This window comes from Akebia trifoliata, chromosome 10 (genome assembly GCF_017979445.1).
Source record: "Akebia trifoliata isolate Shusen 1 chromosome 10, ASM1797944v1, whole genome shotgun sequence".
NCBI lineage: Eukaryota > Viridiplantae > Streptophyta > Magnoliopsida > Ranunculales > Lardizabalaceae > Akebia > Akebia trifoliata.
In genome coordinates, this window is record NC_141384.1 from 30,049,672 (window position 1) to 30,074,747 (window position 25,076).

The 25,076-nt window shown below is 34.5% G+C and overlaps 2 protein-coding genes across 3 annotated transcripts; one reads left to right on the forward strand and one right to left on the reverse strand.

Moving 5' to 3' along the window:
- The first annotated feature begins 315 nt into the window (after positions 1-315).
- On the forward strand, positions 316-12,735 carry LOC147393752 (chorismate synthase). The gene is made up of 11 exons (XM_086455179.1): positions 316-473; positions 1,129-1,233; positions 1,331-1,429; positions 1,573-1,775; positions 2,848-3,041; positions 5,498-5,606; positions 5,760-6,076; positions 8,353-8,706; positions 9,792-9,876; positions 9,977-11,461; positions 12,176-12,735. The coding sequence occupies exons 2-11, from the start codon at positions 1,166-1,168 to the stop codon at positions 12,340-12,342; spliced, it is 3,081 nt and encodes a 1,026-aa protein (XP_086311305.1). The 5' UTR covers positions 316-473; positions 1,129-1,165; the 3' UTR covers positions 12,343-12,735.
- Positions 12,736-13,852: 1,117 nt separating this feature from the next.
- Positions 13,853-21,391, reverse strand: LOC147393753 (Homeodomain-like superfamily protein). 2 transcript variants are annotated; one of them, XM_086456130.1, is made up of 8 exons: positions 21,110-21,391; positions 19,392-19,449; positions 18,941-19,064; positions 18,675-18,854; positions 18,450-18,572; positions 17,855-17,964; positions 14,756-14,815; positions 13,853-14,447 (listed from the first exon to the last, which is right to left on the reverse strand). In XM_086456130.1, exons 1-8 carry the CDS (start codon positions 21,343-21,345, stop codon positions 14,430-14,432), a joined length of 909 nt encoding a protein of 302 aa, XP_086312256.1. In that variant the 5' UTR covers positions 21,346-21,391; the 3' UTR covers positions 13,853-14,429. The 2 variants fall into 2 exon arrangements, with proteins under 2 accessions (XP_086312256.1, XP_086312255.1); XM_086456129.1 differs by having other exon boundaries at positions 13,853-14,452; positions 21,110-21,389.
- Between the last annotated feature and the right edge of the window lie 3,685 nt (positions 21,392-25,076).

Here is a 25,076-nt window from a genome sequence, read left to right on the forward strand (position 1 = left end):
TAGGGGGACCTTTTGATGATGGCATGTGTATGCCTATAAATGGATTTCTTCGAGATATGAGTAAAACACATCTATGAACATACGCACGCCATCACGTGAAGGTGTCCCCATTGAGGTCACTCTAGCACAACTTCAGATATAGTGTTCGATCCTGAACCTGAGGCAAGGTAAAGTGAGTTGGAGTTGCTCTAAATCAAAGGGTATCTAAAATATCTAACAAAACCTAGAGGGGTATGTGTAAATTATCTTAAATAAAATAAATTGTCAATAGTTTTTTTTTCATATTATATAATTAGTTAATAACTATAAATGTTTCTCTCGCAGATGCGATTGGTGGGAAACGTCATTTCTCCGTTTTCTTCAACCTGTGCGACAAAGGAGTCTCTCTCTTTGTATCTCTCTCCGAACCAAACCCTAATTTCCACTGTTTCAGAACACTTTCGAATGATTCGATTTCGTATTCTGCGATTCAGGTAGTTGTTTTCGTTGATTTCTTCACTTATTTTTAGAAAACAAAATAAATTGTACTAGTTTCAGGATTTCTTGATTCGGAGATGAAACCTAGATTTTGTTCAATTTGACCCTTCTTCGGAGTTGGTCATAGCAGATATTAAGCAAATTGGATCCGTAATTTTTACGTTTTCTTAGCGAAGAATGTGAGATTCAGGTTGAATTTCCCCTCTTTGATGAAATATTTCATACAAGTGGTTTTCTCGTTGTTTTGAGCTCGATTTTGAGAAAAAAGATCGTTACTATATACTTTTTCTGCGGAATTTTGGGAGAAATAGCCCTTGTTGTAGATAAATTTGTGATAGAGGGCGTTAAAAGCTCGATATCTACTCTCAGATTCAAAGATTTACTTTCTTAATCCATTTTGATGAGGAATCAATGAAGGGCACAAGTAACGGTTGATGATATTTTGAAATTGGATAGTTTTTTGGGTTGATTTTGCACTGAAGTTGCCTTGCGAGGAGCTGATGATTTGAACTGAATTGGTTGAGATAGTTGGCAGGGTCACATTTGGATTTGTTTCTGAGATTCTGCTTCATGGATGTTGTTTTAGAATTTGATTGAATCTTGAAGGACCTGACTGCTGTCTTTTTTGCTTCTGGAACACATTTCTGCCAGCTTTTGTGTGAATAGTGATTTCCCCTAGAATAACAGAATGAGCACTGAAAATGAGGAATCATGCCTGCCAGCACTGTTGGCTGAATCTCCACAGGAATCTCAAAAGTAATCACTCATGCTTCATCACCCATTATGCTTTAATTTTGTGTTTTTTTGTTTTGTTCGAGTAATAACTCTTTATTTCTTAACTAATGGGATTCAGGAATTCTAAGATTTCATATACAAGAGAGTTCCTTTTATCTTTAAGTGAGTTGGATGTTTGCAAAAAGTTACCAAGTGGATTCGACCCATCAATTTTAAGGTATGTTATTGATACGATTCTATGGTCAAATTTGTGTGTGTGTGTGTGTATTGGCTGTACTTGGCACCTTTGTGGTTCTTGCTGCTGTTATAATTCTGTAGTTGGGATTTACTACACTTGATCTAATGTTTCTCTTGAAACAGTGAATTTGAGGATTCTTCCAATAGCATCCCCGACCGGTCTGGAGGTTTATTTTCTCAAAGTTTTAGACGTGGTGAATATGGGTCATCCCCACCCACTAGAGGGGATTTGGGTCATTATTCTCGTGGAATCCATGGACGGTGGGACAACCGTTCTGCTGGTTTGAACGATAGAGATGGGGAATCACAGTCAGATTGGGAATCAGGTGACCACTGTTTGGTTTTTTCATTATAATAATGCCTAGTTTTGCATATCCTCTTGATTTTTTTTCCCACTTACAAGTTGATTGTTAAATGTCGGTTTACATGCGATGTTGTGATTTAAGAACAACATCCATAGGTGATGTTTTTTACCTTGAACCTTTTTCATTGACATAACCATGAATTGGAAATAAATGAATAGTAATAATAATTGCTTTTAGGAACCCTAAATACCCCTCCTATTGCAATAATCTCATGCCCCTGGGTTACATTGGTTCTGCCCTGGATAGAAAAGCTCAATTGGAGTTTGTTCTTGGAAGTTGACAAGGGTGGATTTACAGTGGGGCATTGGCCCCCACAAGAATCTTCAAAGTCTAAGAATTTATGAGCTATTGCAACAAATAACAGAGGTGGATAAAAGAAATTGCCACTATTGCCCCCATAATTTTTTTGTTTTCACTCTTAGTTGCCCCCATATTGGCAAAATCCTGGCTCCACCCCTGGAAGTTGAAGTATACATCCCTATCCAATTGGCAAAGCTCTGCATTGCTCAAGTAGTATTCTCAGCCACAGTTTTGCCCTCTGTTTGACTAGGAATTTATCTTATGAACCTTCTTATTCTCAGGGGTCTTTGTCTTTACTTCCATTATGGCTTCGTTTGACTTCTGGATGTTGTAGGGAGTTTGACATTTTTGTTTCCAACGCCTACTTATTTATATTCATTCCTTCCCCCTTGTAATGAACCTTTACATTTTCCAATAGAAAATCCCTTTTGGTTAGCAATCCGGTATCATACCCATAACCTCACAATTTAGATGCTGAATTTTAGAATGTGATTGATCCCCTTGTCAATTCTTATCTACATTGTAGGATGTTTTCAACTGTAGATTTATCCGTGGTCCACCTATTCGATCCACAAGAATTGCTGGTTGTCTCAATGCTTCCACGTTCTCAAATTTTATTGGTGATTGTGCTTAGATACTTCTGAACCTATCCTTGACTAGGTGTACTAGTTTCTGGTAGATGGGAATTGAATTGTGTTTTGTGGGCCTTCAACATTTCACTTTTATTATGCAGGTTCTGGAAAACGTTATGGAAACCAAACTCGGCGTTCGTGGCAAAATCCTGAGCACGATGGGCTTTTGGGAAGTGGTGCTCTTCCAAGACCATCTGGATCTACAGCAGGGCCATCAGCCCCTAGGGTTCGAGGAAATGGTCCTTATCAGCTCAATAAGAGTAATGAACCATATCACCCCCCACGTCCTTATCAGGTTTGGTTCAAACTTTATTTGCGTACATCAGTACATGTAAATATGTTGTTTCGGCTTGTTGGTATACTATACCAACATAGTGATTTCTTTGGATTGTAAAATTGACGTTATGTACATAGTTCAAAAGTTGGTATATATTGTATATAACTGATACAATATATAACAGTATTATCAAATTCTCCTATATAATGTGTCAAAAAAAAGTATGGCACAGTACATGTCATCATATATTATATCCATATCATATGTATCTAAGCATTAAGTACTGTTCATTGTAGCCTATCTTAACCTATTTAGTGTATATTAGAACTTAAAATGTGGTTTTTTTTTTTGGTGGTAACTGTGTTGCAAAGGTAGTTTAGTGTAATGAATATTGGTTAGCTTAGAGTGTCAGTGAAGAAAACTATGATTCTATTTCAGTATATATGATGTTGTAGGGGTAATATAATTGCTTCAAACATATATTTTTATGTTATCTAGATTTTTTTTTAAGGTAAAGGGTTAGTTGTTAGCAAAGTGAAGTTGGGTTCAAGGGGGTTTAACCTTGGACATGGGAGAAACACTCCACATGCTCCACATGTCTTACCAACTTAGCTAAGTTGGCACTTCTGTTATCTAGATATCAAACACAGTTTAACATAATGTATCATGCTTAGGGGTGTCAATGGATAGTCGAAAATTCAAATCCGATTCAAATTCGAATTTGAAAAATTGGATATTATCCGAAAATTTTGGATGTCGGATTCGAATTCGGATAGTTTTATATATTCGAATCCTTATCGGATACGGATTCGGATATTAACATTTCAAATCCGATAATATCCGATTCGAAATAATATATGGTATATATTATTTTATTTGATTAATTTTATATATAAATAATATAATATAATATATATTATTTTATTTATTTATTATATAAATAATATAATATATAATAAGTTTTTTTTTTAATAATGAAAAATCAGTTGGATAAGGAAAAATTATGATTTTTTTATATACAAATTATTCGAATTATAATCGGATGTTATCTGATATTTGATAAGAAAATTGGATTCGAATTTGGATAGTCTTAGAACATCCATCGGATTCAAATTCAGATATCAGATAAAAATTTTGGATTCGGATTCGGATTCGGATATTGCTGTATCCAAACCGATAAGCATCCGTTGACAACCCTAATCATCCTCATTGAATTTTTTTCCAGCATATTGGGAATATATTCATCAGTGTGTATTTTTCATTTTTATCTTTTCGACTTAAGGATATGATCTATGCAAGGTATTCAATTTTGAAGTTGGAAAAGGGACTTTTTTTTAATCCATCCAATGTGGAAATAATGCATTTTGTATGGAATTGATGGAAATATTGAAAAGTTCCATTGAAACCTTAGGAGACGATAAAACAACTTGAGTACATATTCCTTAGCTACTAAACTATAAAAAAACCATATAGTGTGTAAATGAACGTTCACGGTTTTTTGTTACTCACCAGCTCAGGTATCTAAGGGACTGACAGACAAAGCTAGATATTGTTGTACATGAAAATGATCATAATCATGTTATTTTAGAGCCTTTTAATGTGTAATCTCTTTTCATTTAGACACATTGAGCATTGTACAGACTATTTAATTTTTTGTTCGACCATCCTTATCAAATTTTTTTTTTAATGATAAAATGCTTATAGTTTTGAGCACAGTGATGGATTTGGGGTTTGGGAATAATTTGACAAGGGGAAAACTTCAGAAAAATCATCAAAGTCAGGGAAACATTGAATAATATAAGAATAAAAATAGAAAAATAAAACATGTTAAAATACCGAAGTTCACAATTAACCGTGTTTTATTCACCATTTTAACAAAAAATTGCTTTTTTTTTTCCTTCAAATTGCAATTTATTCAAAAAATCGTTGATTTTTGTCACTTAGGTTTTGACTGATTAGAATATTAATGATTATTTTATTTTAACCTAACTGCAGGTAGGAATAACTTTTTGAAGGAACAACGGAATTTTGATGGATTTTACAGTGCCGAGAAGTTTAACTCCCTAAATTTTGAATTTTTTTGACATAATTTTGAGGAAATGAATGTAATATATATACATACATATTGCAATATAATAAAAAAATTTAAAACTTTCAGCGGAAATACACTGTTTATTGAAATGTCATGAGTGATTTTGATGGAAATTTTGCATAAAGGAAATGAAGGTGCTTTTCAATGTAGGTTCTTGGGGAAAGGGAAATATTTCAGGAAATTATGAAAATTTAGTACATTGGTTCTATGATGCTGATGGTTAAACCTTGAATTTGTGTTATGTAATTAATACTTGAATCTGTTTTGGCCAACCCTAAATTGAGAAGAGAGTAGCTTGAAAAAACTTAAGTTCAAGGTCAATTCGCTGAAATTCTTCATGTATCTTATCTTTGCCTTAATGTTATTCATTCCATGTTTTCAGGCAGTACCTCACTCACGGATAAACACTACTGACTTGATTAATGAGGAAACATTTGGTTCTTCTGATTGTTCAAGTGAAGATAGAGCGGAAGAGGAAAGAAAGAGAAGAGGTAGTTTCAGGTTGCTTTTTTTCAGTAGTCTTTCAGATTGCCTTGCTGCACTAAATTAACATATTTGTTAGTTGTGGAAGTCTCCTTTTCTTGTTCTGTAGTTGGGAGAATAATTAGACACAAATTTAACATGGGTCAATGTTCGCTACTCAGCTTCATTTGAGTTGTTCAGGAAGGAACAACAGAAAGCATTTCAAGAGAAGCCTAATCATTTTCCAGACAAGCACAAGGAAAATGTTGACCCAGATATTGCCACACTATTGGAGGTTTCTGAACATGATAAGGAGCTTTCAGACAAATTTAATGGTGGAGAGGATGTGGCACCACCGGCTTCACAGAGTGATTATGCCAAGTTTCCTTCTCCTGCACAAACTCCTGTACCCAGACCACGTGTTCCCCCGGGTTTTGCAAGCACATTAATGGAGAAGAATCTTGTAACAAAATCTGTGATCCCTCTCCCAGTGTCAGAGGTAACTCTCTTTCATTTAATTGGGGTTGTGATGGACAGAAAAAATTGCTTCTCATAGCAGGCTTGTTTTTTTTCCTATTTCGACCGCTATATCTTGAAAGTTTTGTTTACATGTAGGCAACCGACTCTATAAGGATCCTCAATATGATAACATGGTACAATACAGATTTGTGTTATAAATGTTTAATGTTGCTTTTTCATGGAACATCATTCTCTTTAGCTGTAATTAATGCGTCAAAGGTTACTGGATGATTAATTAGTGAAATTGTAAATATGACAATCCCTCAGTGGTCAGTATAACACTTATATGTAAGTTTAAATAGGGGATTTCACATGAGAATGATGTTCTCCCCTTCACTTTCTTTGTGTGGGAAACCTAATTTGGTATTTACTGGATGATTAATGAGTGACATTGTAAATATGACAATCCCTCAGTGGTCAGTATAACAGATGTATGTAAGTTTAAAGAGGGGATTTCACATGACAATGATGTTCTCCCCTTCACTTTCTTTGTGTGGGAAACCTAATTTGGTATCCCCTTTAACCTCCTAAAAAAGGGTTAAATAACTATACTTAGGAAGTGATAAGTATAATATAACTGTGTAAGAGCTATGAGATAAGGATAGAATGGTAACTCTTGTTCCCTCTATCGTTGCAGTAGTCCTAGGTATGACTTTTCTTTTTCATATGACGGGTTGGCCAATCCTTAATCCTTGGGATACGGATTTGATGATGAATAGGTTATGATGGCTAGTGAGTGGAATCAATTGATTCAAGCACGGACTAACTTCCCAATTTGTTAATCATAAACTATTTGAGAAATTTTCCCCTTTCTCAATATATATAGGGTCAGGATCCCTTGACTCCTAAGAATGACTCATGAAAAAAAACAATTGATCCCAACCCTTTAAATGCAAAATCCAATGGTTGAGATTTATCCTCGGGATAAGTATCTCCGAGATTGGTGTTATCAAGATACTCATAAATCTCATCCATTGGATTTTGTGTTTAAAGTGTTGGGATCATATGTTTTTTTTTTCATGAGTCATTCTTAAGAGTCAATGGATCCCAATATATATATATATATGGGAAATGTTCAGCACCCTAAGTTTTACCACACACTTTAACAAACGTTTTTTGTCTTACATGGGTTATAAGTTTTGGAATGAGCTGATTTTTGGTGAGGATGATCTCTATGATTAGAAGATCATCCTCCCCAAAAATCAGCCCATTCCGAAATGTTTAGCCCCATGTTTACACGTTGAAAAATCGTGGACCGTCCATTTTTTGTAAATCAATTTTGATGGGGTTAGAAGTTTTGGAATGAGCTGATTTTTGGTGAGGATGATCTCCTCACCATAGAGATCATCCTCACCAAAAATCAGCTCATTCCGAAACTTCTAACCCATGTAAGACAAAACGCGTTTGTTAAAGTGTGTGGTAAAACTAAGGGTGGCGAACGGGACCCTATATATATATGGTAACGTTCTGCAGCTAACTTTAGGGTGCAAACGTTGGAGCCAAAATTTGTCCTATATGGGTTAAAAGTTTTGGATTGGGCAGATTTTTTGTGAGGATGATCTCTATGGTGAGGAGATTATCCTCACAAAAATCCACTTATTCTGAAACTTCTAACCCATATGGGACAAAAGCGTTTGCTCCCTAATGTTGGCTGCCAAATGAGACCTATCTATCTATCTATCTATCATATTTATATATATATATATATATATAGGGTAGCGTTCAATGGCCAACAGTTTGTCAAACATTTTGGCAAACACATTTTTCAAAACATGGGTTAGAGGTCTTGGAATGGGCTGATTTTTGGTGAGGATGATCTCTACGGTGAGGAGATCATCATCACCAAAAATCAGCCCATTCCAAAACTTCTAACCCCATAAAAAATGGTTTACAAAAAATGGACGGTTCACGATTTTTCAACTTGTAAACTGGGGCTAGAAGTTTTGGAATGAGCTGATTTTTGGTGAGGATGATCTCACCGTAGAGATCATCCTCACCAAAAATCAGCCCATTCCAAGACCTCTAACCCATGTTTTGAAAAAGTGTTTGCCAAAATGTTTGCCAAAACTGTTGGCCATTGAACGGGACCCATATATATATATATATATATATATATCACATTTATATATTATTGGGCATATGGCTTGGACTGCAGAACTTAGAAGACGGTCAAGGACCATAATACTTGGCCAATCTTTCTTCGCATTGTGTTTTTTCCTCTTGTTGAATAGTCTGTTGCTTTTGTTATTTATGCAGGTTGGAGATATTGGACTTGAGGATAACATTACCCAAGTCCAATATGACAAAAAATCAGCACCACACGTGGACTCCCGTACGGATGTGGATGTTTGTGAAAAGACGGTCCTTGGATCATCAGATGTAGAAATTTCTGACCAGTTGGTTGGTGTTATTAGTCCATATAAAACTTCCACCCTATCAAAAGATTGTGAAGGTCTAGGGGAGGATGAAGTTACAGATCGTGATACTGGGAAAGTTCCAGGACATGAGATTATGAGTAGAACTGGTCAAGAGCATTCAACATCAATTCTGGACAAGCTATTTGGTCATGCTTTGACAGAAAATAGTGGTGGCTTCTCTGGTTTGATTAAGGTAATCATGATTTCGTTATCCATAATAAGGATATTTCTTTCTCTACCTGTTGAATTCTTGATAAGATTCTTATAGTTTGTGCATATTCCCAGCTAGATAAACTTGTTTTGATCTTCCGGCTTCTTGTTTATTCCATTTAACTAATAAATTTAGTTGGATAGTTCATTTCATTTTCCTTTTTTGTATTATTTTTCTAGTTATAGGGGAATATCAAAGAGCTTCCGCCGATTGATATCTGTTCACAAGTTTCTTAGATAAGCAACTTATCATTCCTTTTCTCCATCTCAAGGTTTAGTAAATTTGTGTCGTATGATTAGTAACCTTTAATTGGAAGGTTTAATGAAAATTTGGACTACGGACAAAAGAAAGAATCACATAATTCTTTTTTCCTCTTAAGATTATGTTCTCTATAATGGTTCCGTATTGTCTCACTCTATTCTCCTGGAGCATAGTGGTCAATACCATATTCAAGTCATATTACTTATTTTCATGATATTTTGACATGCATTTGGAAATGGGCATGGGTTTTTGGTTTGAATGATTCATTAAAAAGGAATTTATTAAAAGTGAAGAACAAAGGAGCTAGGAAATATACCCTCTCTTTTAGCCGCTTGGACGGGATTTACATTCCATGGATCTGCCCTGAACAAAGCAGAGTATTGGATTAATCCCACGTATATGACCTAAGATGGTGAGACCTAGGGAGTGCAACCAGAGATAATATGGTTCTGGTTGAGGCTTTTTAGGTTGAATATGCCATAAAAGAAAGCCTCTATATTTAATTTTACTTGAGACATCCTCTTTAACCGATAGGCCTGCTTTATCATTGTCACTATGAGCGGTGTTTCCTTGGAAATCCAGGTATTCTTGGCACTCAGAAATAGAGGAGAAATTTTCATTTGTGTTTGGATCCATTAAGGGTGCTTAATTAGAATAATTTGATGGTTTGTATCTTACTAGGTCTGAAATTTTGCAAGAGCTAGAAATGAGGAATCTTGTAGTTTCTACTAATTTACAGGTTTTTAAGCTATGATCCATCAAATGCCCAGTATCAAGAAGCTGATTTCATTTCCTTGTTCCACCAGTATAATGATGCTAAAACAGATGATAATGGGGATGACATACTCTTCCAATCCTCCAAGTTCAATCACTGGTTTCTTGAAGAAGGAGGTAAGCTTGCATCAGTTTTTCAAGTTAAAAACGTCTTCTTCTACATTGGACCTTGGAAACTACAGAAGAATCTACAAATCTTATTTCCATCTTACTGCAGAAAAGGAACCAATACACAACCTCTCGTCTGGCGAACCTAAAGACTTACTTTCTCTGATTGTCAGTGGTGAGAAAGGTGGATCCCATGTGTCGGATGCGATACCACCCATATTTCCTTCCAAAAGCAATGAACTTCAACAATTTATTGCAACTCCTGCAATCTCTGCTAATTCAGATACTACTCCAAGAGTACTTACATGTGAGGACCTTGAACAGTCCATTCTATCAGAGATCAATGAAAACAATTCAAGTCTGCAGCATTTAGTCCAAGCCCGGAGTACCTTAGATGCAAAATCTCAGCATTCAGAAGCTGAAGCCGACAATCATGCATCCCAACACCTTCTTTCTTTGTTACAAAAGGGAACAAGCACAACAAATCCAGATGTAGCATCCTCGGACAACAATAATTCAAGAGAAGGGAATGATGAAAACGTTAGCTCCGAAAAGAATCTGACTCTCGAAACACTCTTTGGGGCAACCTTCATGAACGAGTTACACTCATTTGAAGCACCAGTTTCTGTGCAAAGAGGCTCAATTGGCAGTGCCACAAGAACTGATATTTCAAAGCCTCATGGATTTCCAATTTCAGTTGCTGATGATGGTTACTTTCCTAGCACAATCAGTGAATATGGATCCAACAGGGCCCCTCCTTCAAACCTTATGAAGGAAACCAAATCCAATAACATACAAGAGCATTGGTTAGGCTTTGATGTTCAACAAACCAAAGTAGGGGGAGAACTAAATGCCATTGGTGGCTTAGAAGACAGAACTGATGGGGCATTGGATCTACGGCTGCCCGAAGAGGAAAGCTTGATTACAATGGGTGATCCCGTAAACTCACGATATTCCATGTTTATGCCTGTTGAAAATGCAACTAAAGCAGAGTTATTCTCTTCCTCAAACATGCCTGTTGATATTGTTGATAAACTAGCTGCACTAAATGCTGTCCTCAAAGATAAAAGATCCATGGTATCGGGTCAGGATGTTGCACCTTCTCCTCACGGTCTTTTCAATCCTATGGAACCTGACATTCCATATCGGAATCTCCAGGGAAACCCATCTTCTCCAAAGTTTACTCACCCACAGATGAATCATGGGAGACCTTCGATTCAGCCGTTAGATGCACATCACACTCATATGAACCCTCTGATCAACTTCATGAGTCCAGAGAGCATCAACCATCCCGAACCACCACCTCACCATCATTTCCCTTCTAATATGTTTCATCCCTCTTCCATGCAACATGGCCTTGGTGGGTCAACACGGTTTAGTCCACCTTCTCATCATCCTATGTCACAGCATATACACAACATGCCAGGCAATTTCCCACCACCTCACCTACTACAAGGACTGCCAAGAGGTGCACCTCTTCCTCCTCATCACATAAATCACATGGCTGGTTATTCACGAGAGCTCAACTCAATGCAAGGTTTCCCTTTGAGTCATCGGCAACCTGTCTATGGTGGCCTTGAAATGCGTATGCCAGGTAAATAAGCTCATCATGTCCTGCTATCCTTGTTTCTCTTTCTGTTTCCTTTTATGAATATTTGAGATAACTCCTCTTTGAACCCCATATCTTGGTGTGGTAAGCTATTCTAGTTGTACAAAGCAATGTTTTAAAAAACAGAACCAATGATAAGACCCCAAAATAGTTAAATTGGTTTGGCTAAGATCGGATCTTGGTTCAATTTGGTTGGATCGATTTACCTTTATTACAGAATTTTAATGACCTAAATTATGTAATTTTATTTTCATAAAAATATGTAAGGTCATGGTTTGATTATTAAAGGATCCTTCCCATTACCGAAATTATATATTGACTTTCTCAAAATCTTATCTTGAAAGAGGAAAATTAAAAAAAAAAAAAAAAATGGTTCATAAAAATCAGCAGTTCAGTGGTTGAGCCACTGGTTTTAAAAAAAATGATGGTTTTTGGAAAACCTCGGTCCAAATTGAACCAAGCTGACTTTATTATGAAAACCAGTTGGACCTGTGATCGGACTGCTTGTTCTGTCTGGTTTTTAAGACACTGGTGTAGAGCTCTGTGTCTGATATTGCAGCATAACTGTTTTAATGATTTTTATTTATTTTTTAAATAACGGTTCTCAATTTTGCTTGGTTTGCATTGATGCTGATCCTTTTTTGTTTTATGTTAGTCCCACTTTTTTCTATTATAATTGTTTTGTTGTGGCATTTTTAGCTCCTGGTGTTGGTGTTGGTGGAAGCAATCCTCCAGAAGCATTTGAAAAGATAATTGAGATGGAATTGAGAGCAAACTTGAAACAGATGCAGTCTGTCACTGGAGCTGCTGCCCCTAACCAGGGAATGTATGGCCATGAGGTTGACATGGGTTTCAGGTACAGATAGTAGAGATGGTGATGGTCGTGGTGGTGGTGGTAAGACAATCTCAATTCCTTTGCAGTTGATTTGCTTGTTTCCTTGAGAGGAAGGATTTTCTTCTGGGTTTGATGTATCATATAGATTTCATTTTCATTTTCGAATCCTCTTTCTTTATCCCCGAAAAAAAAAAAAAAACTAGAAATCGTTTGGACTCGCTCATGGTATTGTTCATGCATATAGCTGGGTTTGGGCACTTCTTCAGAAACTGCTGTGAGTTTCTTATAGTTGTGTTTGGTTCAGATTCCATAGTCTGATTCTAAATTCGGCTTGTGTTTTCACACTAGGGGGCATGTAATATTTCATCTGCAACTGTGAGAATATGGTGCGAGATAAATGAGATTTTAACTCTAGGTTCTGAAATATTGTAGTCAAATAAGACTCTGGATTTTGGAAATTAGTTTCATTTTCTGATTTTGACAAATCCAGAATCAGAATAACAATATGGATAAAGCGCCACTCAAAACCTTGCAAATTGATTGTGGACAACATTTAACAATGATTCTTCCATGGATAACATATTCAATATTGGCTAGCGTTCAATGGCAAACTCTTTGGCAAAACATTTTTCAAAACATGAGTTATCTCCTCACCAAAAATCAGCCCATTCCAAAACTTCTAACTCCATCAAAAATAGTTTACAAAAAATGGACGGTCCACGATTTTTCAACTTGTAAACATGGGTTAGAAGTTTTGGAATGGCTGATTTTTGGTGAGGATGATCTCCTCACCGTAGAGATCATCCTCACCAAAAATCAGTCCATTCCAAAACTTCTAACTCATGTTTTGAAAAATGTTTTGCAAAAAAGTTTGCCCTTGAACGTGACCCTTCAATATTAACTTGAAATACTTTCGACGATCCTTCTTTTATGGATAGGTGACGAAATGAAAAATGTCAATTTTAACAAAATTTCTTTAAATAAATATATTTACTTATTTTATTGATTATTTTGAAAGATATTGGTTTTATTTTTATGGATAAGCCGACTCTTAAATTTTGGGGAAGCTTAGATGATGATGATGGTGATGACAATAAATTATATTTATTTTTGATTACTTGGATCCAGATAATTTTATCAGTAATCTCGATCATAATTGTAATGCTTGAAATCAAATCTAACAGCAATTCTATTTAGATTCGGGAACTATAAATTGGAGAAATTTTTTTTAATATGTAATCCAAGGACTAATATAACAAATCGAGACATCTCAATTAATCATGAGTTGACTCGGAGAAGTCAATAATAAATCCAAGAGAGTTGCTATTGCCGCACCAACTTTTACTACTGCCTCACCAATTCTCCATGTAAATCACCAAAGAATTGTACACAGTTGGTGTGGCAATATCAACTCTCTAAATCCATCTGAACTAAATTTTCTATCCTTTGCTGATGATGGATGACCCTGTGAATCAACCCTTTATATGGATTTGTTAGACGGAGTAGCCTCAAAATTATAGGAAGTTATTGAATCAAATAACACACACAAGATCTACTGTTTGATCCAGTCCATTTATTAAAACATTGTCCCTATATACGACAGAATCCAATGATGAATTATACAATAAAAACTCATTATACAGAACTGTAGTACAAAGTTTCGTGTCGTTCCAGAATGTTTTGGTTGAACATTCCAGTTTCGACCAACACCACAAACAAAACTTTGACGGTTGAGACCATTATAGTTTTTCTCCTAACTGAAACATTATATTGAAAAATACAGACACCTAGACTATATCCAAGTAAATACATCATCACATTGCTGAGTGTTACAGAGGCAGAGAGATCTTGGAAGCCCATAAATACATACGAGTGGGCATATCTCAACTTCATTAACACAACGTAGCAATATGAGAGCTAATTGACTGTCTGTCCCCTGTTGCCCGGGCATTTTAAACAGAAGAGGAAGCATGCAATCTTGCAGAGAATAATATGGGAAAGCGCTTAGCCCTTTTTCTGCTTTCTTCGTCCCTCTACCTGAATGGAGCCTTATTCTCGGATTTATCTGCGTGTTGAGAGTTACTTGCACCATCAGGTTTAGCCTTCTCTGAATCGACATCATAAGATGATAGCAGCCTTCTCTGAATCAATTTCAAAGTTGGATTCATTTAATAATAAACCTTAAAAACAAAAGTTAGAATAAATAAATAAATAAATAAAAATATATCAATAAAATAAGTAGTGGACTTCTGGGAACACTGAATTAAATAGAACTTTGAGAAACTAAAGTAGTTGTAGAGGCCAATAAACCAAAGCGTTTTTTTTTTTTTTTCCAATTCAAATATACAACTAGGAATGCCGGAAAATGCATCAAATATGTTGCACAATATACAATGAAATATTTAATGCCAAGAAATCGAAATGCACGTGGAAGCAGCACTTACATGATCTTCAAAATCAGGGCTTGATAAATTGATGGAGAGATTTCTCATCAATAACAACACCTGTAGAGGCAGAAAATGTATTAATTACATCATTTCTTTTTAAAACAAAAGATGGCTAGTGCATCATTAACAATTAGAAAAATAGCCTATTAAGGTATTGAGTCCATTTTTAAATGCAAGGAATATGGCTGTGCTAAATAGTGTCTACATATTTAAACCCATTAAAACTGCTGATGTTTTTTCATAGACTTCTCGTCTTTTTTTATTGTCTGTTCATAATTCTTTATTTGTGAATCCTGAGCAAATACCGACCATTTTCATTAGTTATCACCTTGCCCTGATGTTCAGTTCATATTCGAGGATATATATATTAATAATGCTGAAGTGACCTCAAAATTGGACCTCACATCGCAAACCCTGACGTGAAAGTGTATGGGGACCATAGACCATTTCCTCGAGATACGAGTGAAAAAGAATATATGGTTCCTAGCCACTTTCACATCAAGACGTGTGTTATGAGGTCCAATCTTGAGGTCAGTCCAGCACAACTCCATATATATAGGAGACCCCATATATAGGGTTCGCTAAACTAATCCTATTCATCCAATAATTTTTTTCCAAAACCATGGTTTCTATTATTGTAGTGTTCGTATCCCCTTCCACTATCTCAATCCACGTTCTTTTAGGTACTTGTATATTCCCTTTAATTGGAGCTGTAATCAGCCTTCATTTGACATTCCCAAATCATCTTAATTGACTTTCTATTAGTTTATTGCTTATTGAAGCTACTCCTACATTTTCTTAAATGTGTTAATTTCCATTTTATCATTCCTAATCAATTTATTAACATGATGCTTCTTGGCTGCTTGACATTCAGCTTCATAAAGCATGATGGGTCTTATTGTCGTTCTATAAAAATTTCTTTTTAATTTGATTGTTATATGTCGTTCAAATAGCACTGTAAAAGTGTACCACCTATTTTAACCATCTAGCTCTGATTCTATGGGCAACATGTTCCTCAATCTCTCTATCCATATAATGTAATAGACTAACAAAAATGGTTGTTCCAGACTTTTCTTAGACCATCAATTTATGGGACATTCCTATTCATGGATGTTTGTTTTAAATCACACTCCACAGTTCACATACTTAGTCTTGGATCTATTTATTCTAAAGCATTTGGACTCCAACACTTCTCTTCATAGTTTTAGTTTTGCATTGATCACTTTTCTAGTCTCGTCAACTAATACTAAATCATCTGTAATTAACATACACCAAGGTATGTGCTCTTGAATATGAGCAGTTACTTTATCTATAACTACAACAAATAAATATACATTCAAAGCCTATCGTTAATGAAAACCAATTCTACCTGGGAGTTCATTTGTCGCCTCTCCATTTGCTCTCACACTATTCATAATCCGCTAATACATGCCCATGCTAGGTCAATATTCTTTCTTTTTGATATTTTGTCATATGCTTTCTCAAGGTCAATAAAAATCATATAAAGATTTCTCTTTTCTTTGTACTTTTCTATTATTTGTCTACATAGAAAGATTTTCTCAATGATTGACATACCTAACATAAAATCAAATTAGTTCCCAATATATTTGTTTTCATGTCTTAATTTTCACTCTTTACCATAGTTTCATAATGAGGCTCATAAGTTTAATACCTTGATAGTTGGTACAACTCTGTATGTCTCATTTATTCTTATATAGGTATTATGATGCCTTTTCTCCATTCATCCCACTTTCTCTATTTTTTTTTTTTTTTTGCCTTCAAAATATTATGGAATAACTTAGTAAGCCAAGACAATCCAAAATTTTCCCTACATTTCCATAATTCTATCGAATATTATCCGGTCCTCAAGCCCTAGATGTTTTCATCTTCGCTAGTTCTGATTTCACTTCTGAAATCTTAATTCTATGGAAGTATGTTTATCCCAGATCTCCAATGTATCTATTGCTACCAACATTTTACACATACATAGTGTACAGATTTTAGTATCCATCAATTATGCAAGAAGTTTGAGATCTCAATCTACAGGGCAAAAAAGGGAGGGAGATCACAGCATCTAACCACATGTAGCTTTGTACTTGAGGCACATAAGTAAATAATGAGTCCAACTAGCATAAAGATGATTAAAACAGGATTTTCCAGAAGAAATAGCCATTAAGTTATGAATTATAAAGCACCTACAAGTAATCATGGACTTTTTGAAGGGGCTTCTGAAAATAGGGAAAAAAAAACTAATAGTTATTGGTCAAAGGCATTCAATCTGATTCTTATCTTCACATTTCGATTAATACCTTGTTCTCTCTTCATGTCAGACAACGTAAAAGCTAAGCTTTAGCAGTTTTTCAAGTATGAACACTAGATCAATGTGCAACATTACTACGAAGCATGCATCACTCGCTGAACCAACAAACATTTTGACAGAAAAAAAAGAAAAAGAAAGAAGCAGAAGTCTATATATCATAGTCAATGAAATGGTTCTTCAATTAAGTGTGCCTCCTAGAACTAAGGATATAGAATTTGAAAGGAAATTCTTTTTTTTTGAGAAGTATAATATATTGAAAAAAGGCAATCAAAATACAAGGAGGCCGAGAGAGCCTCTCGAAGAGTAGCAAAGACAGGAAAACTACAACATTAATAATTACATAAGGAGTGCCATCTAAAAACGAAGTCCTCAAAAGTAGTCCCTGTGAACTCTATACTCTGTCTCGACCACAAGTATAAAAAACGCAAGATCTCTAAGAAACTAGCATGAAATCTGTTAATCCTGTTATTGAACACTCTGTTATTACGCTCAATCCAAACCCCCCAAGCAATAGCTGAGGGGAGCAAAGCCCACAAGATCCATTTTCTGGTGTGGAAAGCATTCCTGGTCCATTCTACTAACAAGGAGGATTGAAAGGAAATTCAATCCAACATTTATTATGTAGAACATCATTAGTACTTCTTACTAACTTAAAATTTGTAAGTTAACCTCAGACTAAGCAAAGTTATTACCAACCATAATTCACTATATAAATAAAAAATCTAGTTAATGAATATAGAATGATTAAAATAGTTTAGGCATGGTAGAAGGCATACTGTTTCAACATCAATTGGATCCATCTCCTTTAGTTTCTGCAAGTGACCACTTGTGTTTGGATCAAAAACACTACCAATGAAGCCATACACTTGAGAAAAATCTGGCATAACTGCATTAAATAAGAAGTAAGATGAGTAATGTGCCAATAGGAGCATGAGAAAAATAATATATCGAAAGATGAATAATCAAAATAGTATAAAAAAAAAGGAGGAATTGCATGCCCACTTAGTAAATTAGCAAACAAAATTTTGAAAGATAAGCCAAGTTAATAGGCCTCACTGATGCATCAGTGTGTTAGACTTTAACATGTGTATAGCCAATAAAACAATGCAACCAGATGATAACAACAACAATCATAATAACCAACCCAAGGTAGCAACATCATAGATATCCTCGACTTCTTTCATTTAATTGTGCATTAATAATTTTTAAGTGTGAATTTCCCTCCACTCTCGGGTGTGTCATACCCCAGTTAAGCCCCGTGGTTTGCACTAACATGTAATGGCAGTTGGACTAAGTGAATAAGTTCATGAATTCTATTCATTTAGTCAAAATTTTCTTTAAAACAACAATTTCACAATACAAGGTAGTCACCTTTCAGTGATCGGCCATGATTCCCTTGATCAATCGGTTCACAAGTTGGGCATGCTCTTTGTGTGCTTTCAGCGCTACTGCAACAGTTATTTACTACTGTAGGCACCGCAGATCCCATATCATCTGGAATAATAACATAATAACTTATCTTCGCACAAGGAGCCACTAATATCTTGGAAAGGGAAACAAGGTTAAGATGATAGAGCCAAGTAATAACAACCAAACCTTTAGTTGCACGTGATACACCAACAGGTGGGGCAGAATTGGGAGCCCATGAAGTCACAGCTGGATTTGTTGTAATGGGGTTCCTAAGCATTGATGATGAATCTGGTCGGAGTACATATTCTGCTTCAAGCATAGAAGATGGAGATTGAAACACTCCCATCATTTGCGAGAGTACTGGAGCTGCCAATATTATAATATGTGAGACGGGAAAAACTAATCTTCACAACTATAGGAACAAAGCATAATAGATTCAAACTATTCTGCACCATTTTTAGTTGCTTTCTGCGGGTATGGATGAGCTGCCTTCCGCTTTGGGCGAGGGGGTGGTACATGTTCACTTGTCCCATTCTTCTGGACCTTTAGAAAGTATTTCTGAGCATGGCTGCGTATCTGCAAAATGCCAAAAACTACCTCTTAACATCTGGAATATAGAAAATTCATCATCCTAAGTACTAAATAAATATAAAGTTGAAAGGGTTTGTAATTGTGCTAATTCTTTGGTGATTTACATAGGAATTGGGGTGGATTTAGCAAAAGTTGGTGTGGCAATGGAACCTCTCTAAAATAATCAACTGTCTGGCCCAAAATAGGAAATAGCAGATATGTAGCAAGTTATTATGAAACACTGTATAATGATTTCTCGCTAGAGTAAAATTGTCAACAAAAATATTACATCACAAATTCGGATAAAAAAAATTGCTTTGCATATGAAGATACCTGGATAACTGTCTTTGAACCAACAAATGCTTCAATTTTCTTCCAGTCACGATCAAAACTAAAAGAAAATCAAGGAAACACAAATAGTATCAGCAATATATGCTATATTTCGTAATACTGAGAACAAAACTAGAGAGTATGAAGCTATTCTGTCTAGAGGGATAGTCTGATAGACTCAACTTCTAAGAAGCTCTCCAATACAAAAGCCTCATTCATTAATGAACAATGAAAATAAATCACCAAATACTTAAAAAAAGCTTAAAAATGTGTGACGAATGTACATCACTTCTACACCATCTCTTGAAAGAGCTAAAAGCCAATGGATTGCAAAAAATGCATTCCTAGAAGTTTTCCTTAACCTTTGTTACTACTGCCTCTTAATCAAATTTTATGAGTTGATAATCACTCCATGCCCTAACAAAGAATATACCATCTTGAATCAGGGGCAGTGCAAGTTGATGGATGCAATTCAGGAAATAACCTTGATAGTAGCATATCATCTTGCCATATAAAAAGATCCAATCTTGAAACATTGATGTTATGGAGGCTGTATTTTACATAAGTTATCTTGTCTTCTAAACCATACTAAGCCCACTCTCACTGCTTAGCTCAGTTCATCTGCCAACTAATAAAATGGAACACATCTTTCGAATCTTAGGTAGAAAATTAGTCCTGGATTTGCACATCCTACAAATCATTAAAAAAAAAATGCATTTCTTCCCAAATTCTCAGCTATTTAGTGATTTAATACAGAGCATGACTTCTTTTTTTTTTTATTGATGCGTAAGCTAGACTTGAACCCATGACCTCAGAGTTGCTTTGCAATGTGTCAAACCAACCGAAACCAAAATTAACACTCTTATCTACAAATCAATAGCTTTGAATTTGAGTAGAAAAACCATTATATTCAAAACTAACAAAACCTGATTCCATATATATGATATACCCAACCCAGTCAAATTAACAGAAATGTAACATATACTCAAAACTTGAGTGTCCGAAGGACTTTACTGCTACGCACCAACTCCATATTCAAAATCCTAATCTCATGCCCAATTTTCAATTTGCCTCTCTAGAAGCACTCATTTAATTACCCAAAATGACTCCAAATTTTAGTAACAACTATAGACCAAAGCAAAATTCTCTTGATTCAATTTCAAACCCAAGAGAAATTTGAAACCCCAATTGAAGAAACCACGTGAAGTTGCATGAATACAAAACCCGGTAAAGAAGCAAGAAGATATTGAAACCCATAACAAGTATAACTTTAAAAAAAAAAACCCAAAAGTACTCTTAACCCAATTCAAATCCAAGTGAATTCTTAGTCCCCTACTAAAGAAACTAATTGAAATTGCAGAAAAATAAATAAATTATCGTCATCTTTCAAATTTTAACAGATTAAAAAACAGTTGAACTGCATATACTACTAAAATGACAACAGAATAATAGAAAAAAAGGTAGAATTTTTCAACCCAATTTGAAACCGATCGAAATCCTCAAACCCCAACCCAAAAACAAACTAAAAGTTACCAAAAAAAAAAAAAAAAAACCTAGAACAAGAAAACAACTACCACTAAAATGACAACAGAATAACAGAAAAAAAAAAACTTGAATTTTTCAACCCAATTCGAAACCAATCGAAATCCTCAAACCCCCAATTCAAAAACAAACTAAAAGTTATTAAAAAAAAAAACCCCAAGAAGAAGAAAACAACGTACAGTTGGAGAGCTTCAAGAAACTTGTCGTGCTCTTGTTCGGTCCAGCTCTCTCTGGATTTAGTGATTGTGTAGGGTTTTCGAGTCTTCTTCGATGGATCGTCCGACGAAGCTGATGTTGTTGTGGTTGTTGTTGTTGTGGGTATCGAACCCAGTCCAGGAAGAGCAGCCATTTCTTCTGAAGGATCCAAGTAGAAACCTCCTTCTAATGATGAGTGGTTCGGATTTATAGACACCATGTAACACAACTATGTGTCTGTTGTGTTCTTCTCTTCTCCTCCTCATTTCTTTTGCTGATTCAGTTAAACCGTACTTACCTTCTTAGCCCTACACGTGTCAACATGTAGTGGGACCCCTCTTTCTGGTATCATAGTCCTTTGGTGGACAAATTTCTCTTTTTTAAATTTAATTGTCCCATGAATCGTCGTCTCATACTCTCACCAACTAAAGAGACCGAGTTGACTCTTTTGAGTCATTATTTGATCCTCTGACGAGTTGTCTTATTAATGACCACTTTTGTAATTTTGAAAACTTATCACGGCTGTGGGTTGACATTTTCTTTATTTTTTTTTACCAAAATAACCTTTGATTATATTAAATATAAATATAGAAATGAGGGCATTTATGGCCACTCAAATTTCGGTGCCCAACCACTTTCACTCTACTTTCTCTCGTTATAATAATAAAGATTTAAATAAGACTCGTGATTTTCTGTCTCGAAAACTTTTACTCGATTTGTACATAATTGACGTTGTAAGGACATAGAACCATAGATCTTTTTCTTTAGATACACAAGAAAAAAGATCAACGGTTTTGTGCCCTTGCTATGTCAACTGAGTACAGATCGAATGAAAATTTTTGAGTCAGAAAATCATTAGTGTTTAAATAATTTATAAACTACTTAGGATCCAATGTGAGACATAGTTTTCATTCAAACGACATCAATCAGATGCCGTCCATTTTTACAATACCATTAGATGTCATTGAATCTTGTAAAATGAATGGCATCCGATTGGCATAAAATATGTTGTATGTTTAACAAAGTCTTTTGGTCTTGAAATCTAGAATAATAATTAAATTTTTATTATTAAGTGACGCTCAATCATACAATTTTATTTATTTCATATAGAACATAAATTATTAAATATGAAAAAAATCATTGACTCTCTCACCCGATTACCTCTTAAAATGGTTGGCTCTGTCAAGTTTTCATTAAAATCATTGACTCGGCAAATAAGATGATTGAATCCATTTTATTCTCACAGTCGATATTGTAACCCACACGAAGAGCAAGTTAGACAATTAAAGTATTCAATTTATCCACATAATGAAGATTACCACGTCAAAATCAACCATGTGAACTTTAGTTTTTCTAGCTCTGATGATTAGTGATAGTGAATGATGAACGGAGAACGATATACTAATAATTTTAAACATTATTTTAACTTACAATAGTGTTTCTATTACTTTAATAATTTGTGACAAAGAATGACGAATTCGAGGATTTCAAATTGGGTTGAAATTTTTTAATTTATTTCTCTGATACAGCTCAATTGTACGTCGTTAAGTCTAGATATTTGAAATTAAAATATATCATTCTTGGTCATTCGCTGTCACAAATCCTCGGATCAAGTTAGGTTAAAAGGTGTGAGAAAGGATATTTCGGATACTTTAAAAAAATTCATAAGATGAGGGAATACAAATTCTATAGGTTTATGGCAATGGGAAAAAAGGTCACATTTTATTTATTTATTTAAAATACTCAAAATAGGGTTATTTGATATAGTTACTCAATTTTCTAGACAGAAATGCCCTCACCTATAATTTCACTAAAAAATCTTTAATAAATAATTTTATAAATTGTAACTTCCTCCCTTTCAACATTTATACCATCCCAATAAAAATGGAGAGAGAGAGAGAGAGAGACATTCTCTCTATCAAAACCTAGCAAAAAATCATTGGAGTTCACCAAAGAAACTCTAAACTTAAGGAACTATAGTGAATATTGTAAATCTACTGCTCTTGTGTTCAATCCACAATCTATTGAAGATTTTCACCCAAAGTTATCAAATTCTCTTATATTTCTTCTTCTTCTTTTGTTTTTTTCAAATCGTTTATATATTTATCTTCCATAATTATATAAATGAGAATTGATGGGAAAAAATTGATTTTGCGAAATTTTTGCAATTTTGTTTATAAAATTTATCTAGTGTCAAACCTCGACATTGGAATGTATTATAACAACAAGGCTCAACGGTAGTTGTGATTGAATCTCGACAAAATTATTTAACAAAAGTTTTTGTAAGTGAAAAATGTCCATAGCGTTGAACCTCGACGATAGATACTGTTGAGCTTTGCTGCTACAATACGATATTCCAATGTCAATGTTTGACACTGGGTAAATTTGATAAACAAAACCACAAAATCCCATCAAATCAAAATTTTACCTCTACCCCTTTCCATTTACATAATTATGGAAGAGAAATATATAAATATTATAAGAAAATATAAAAAATTTAAAAAATGAAGAAAAAAAAATAGACGAGAGATTGATAACTTTTGGTGAAAATCTTCAATAGATTGTGAATTGAACATGAGAAAGCATATATTTATAAGATTCACCGTAGTTCTTTAAATCTAAAGCTACTTCGGTGTACTCCAATGATTTTTATGGTAGATTTTGGTAGAGAGAATGGATCTCTCTCTCTCTCTCTCTTCATATTTCAATGGTATAAAATGTTGGGAGGGAGGAAGTTACAATCTAGAAGATTATTTATTGAGGGTTTCTTAGAGAAATTATAGATGAGGACATTTTTGCCCAAAAGCATGAGTTAGTATAGCAAATAGTTCTATTTTGAATATTAAAAAAGAAGACCATTTTTTTGTCATTGCCATAAACCAATGAAAATTTTATGCTAAATGTCCCAAGAAATAAGTCCCTATATTAGGCATGGTAAAAAAATTCTTAGAACTTTACCAAAAGATCATAAAATTCTTCGAATATGACACTAACCAATAAAATTGATGAATTGACAAATTAATTGGTGATTTATAAATTAATTATGAAATATGATAATATTTTTATTCTTCATCCTCAAAATTTTATTTTCTTCAACATTCAATTCTCAACGACAAGATAAAATGTTTCTGGAGGTTGAAGACGACAGGTTGTGATATTACAAAAAAAAAAAAAAAAATGCCAAAAACATCATTTGTATATTCTCAAAAAAAAAAATTTATTTTCATATGAAATTTTCACAAAATTTATCTGAATTAAGAACTCTTACTAAGAAGATCAAACTCTTCTTATCCGAGTTCCAAAGGATAGACATTGCTTTTTTTGTTATAAAGAGGCCAATAATAAAGCCGTTGACAGTAAGCTTCTTTCTTATCGTTTGTGTCATAATGGAATCGAATGTATTTCCCACTAATCTTTAAGGATATTATTAGTTAGGATGTTGTTAGGTGTTCTTATGATAGGTTGTAACTTTTGTTTGTAGGGGTTTGTCTAATCCCCATTCGATTTTTAAAAAGAAAAGAAAAAAAAAAGTATCCTCCAAAAAAAAGATGGGTTTTGATATAATAATAAAAAAATCCCAAAAACATCATATGTATATTCTCCAAAAAAAATTTTAATTTTCATACGAAATTTTTACAAATTTATCTGAATTAAGTACTCTTATTAAGAAAATCAAACTCCTCTTGTCTGAGTTTCAAAGGATAGACATTGTTTTCTTTTATCATAGAGAGGCCAATAATAAAACCACTAACAATAGGCTTCTTTCTTATGGTTTGTGTCACAATGGTACCAAATGTATGTCCCACTGATCTTTAAGTATATTATTAGTTAGGAAGTTGTTAGGCGTTCTTACGATAGGTTGTAACTTTTCTAGTAGGGGATCTGTCTAATCCTCATTCGATCCCCCCTTCCCTTTGCCCCGATGCCCTAAATTTCCGTACAAGGACGTCG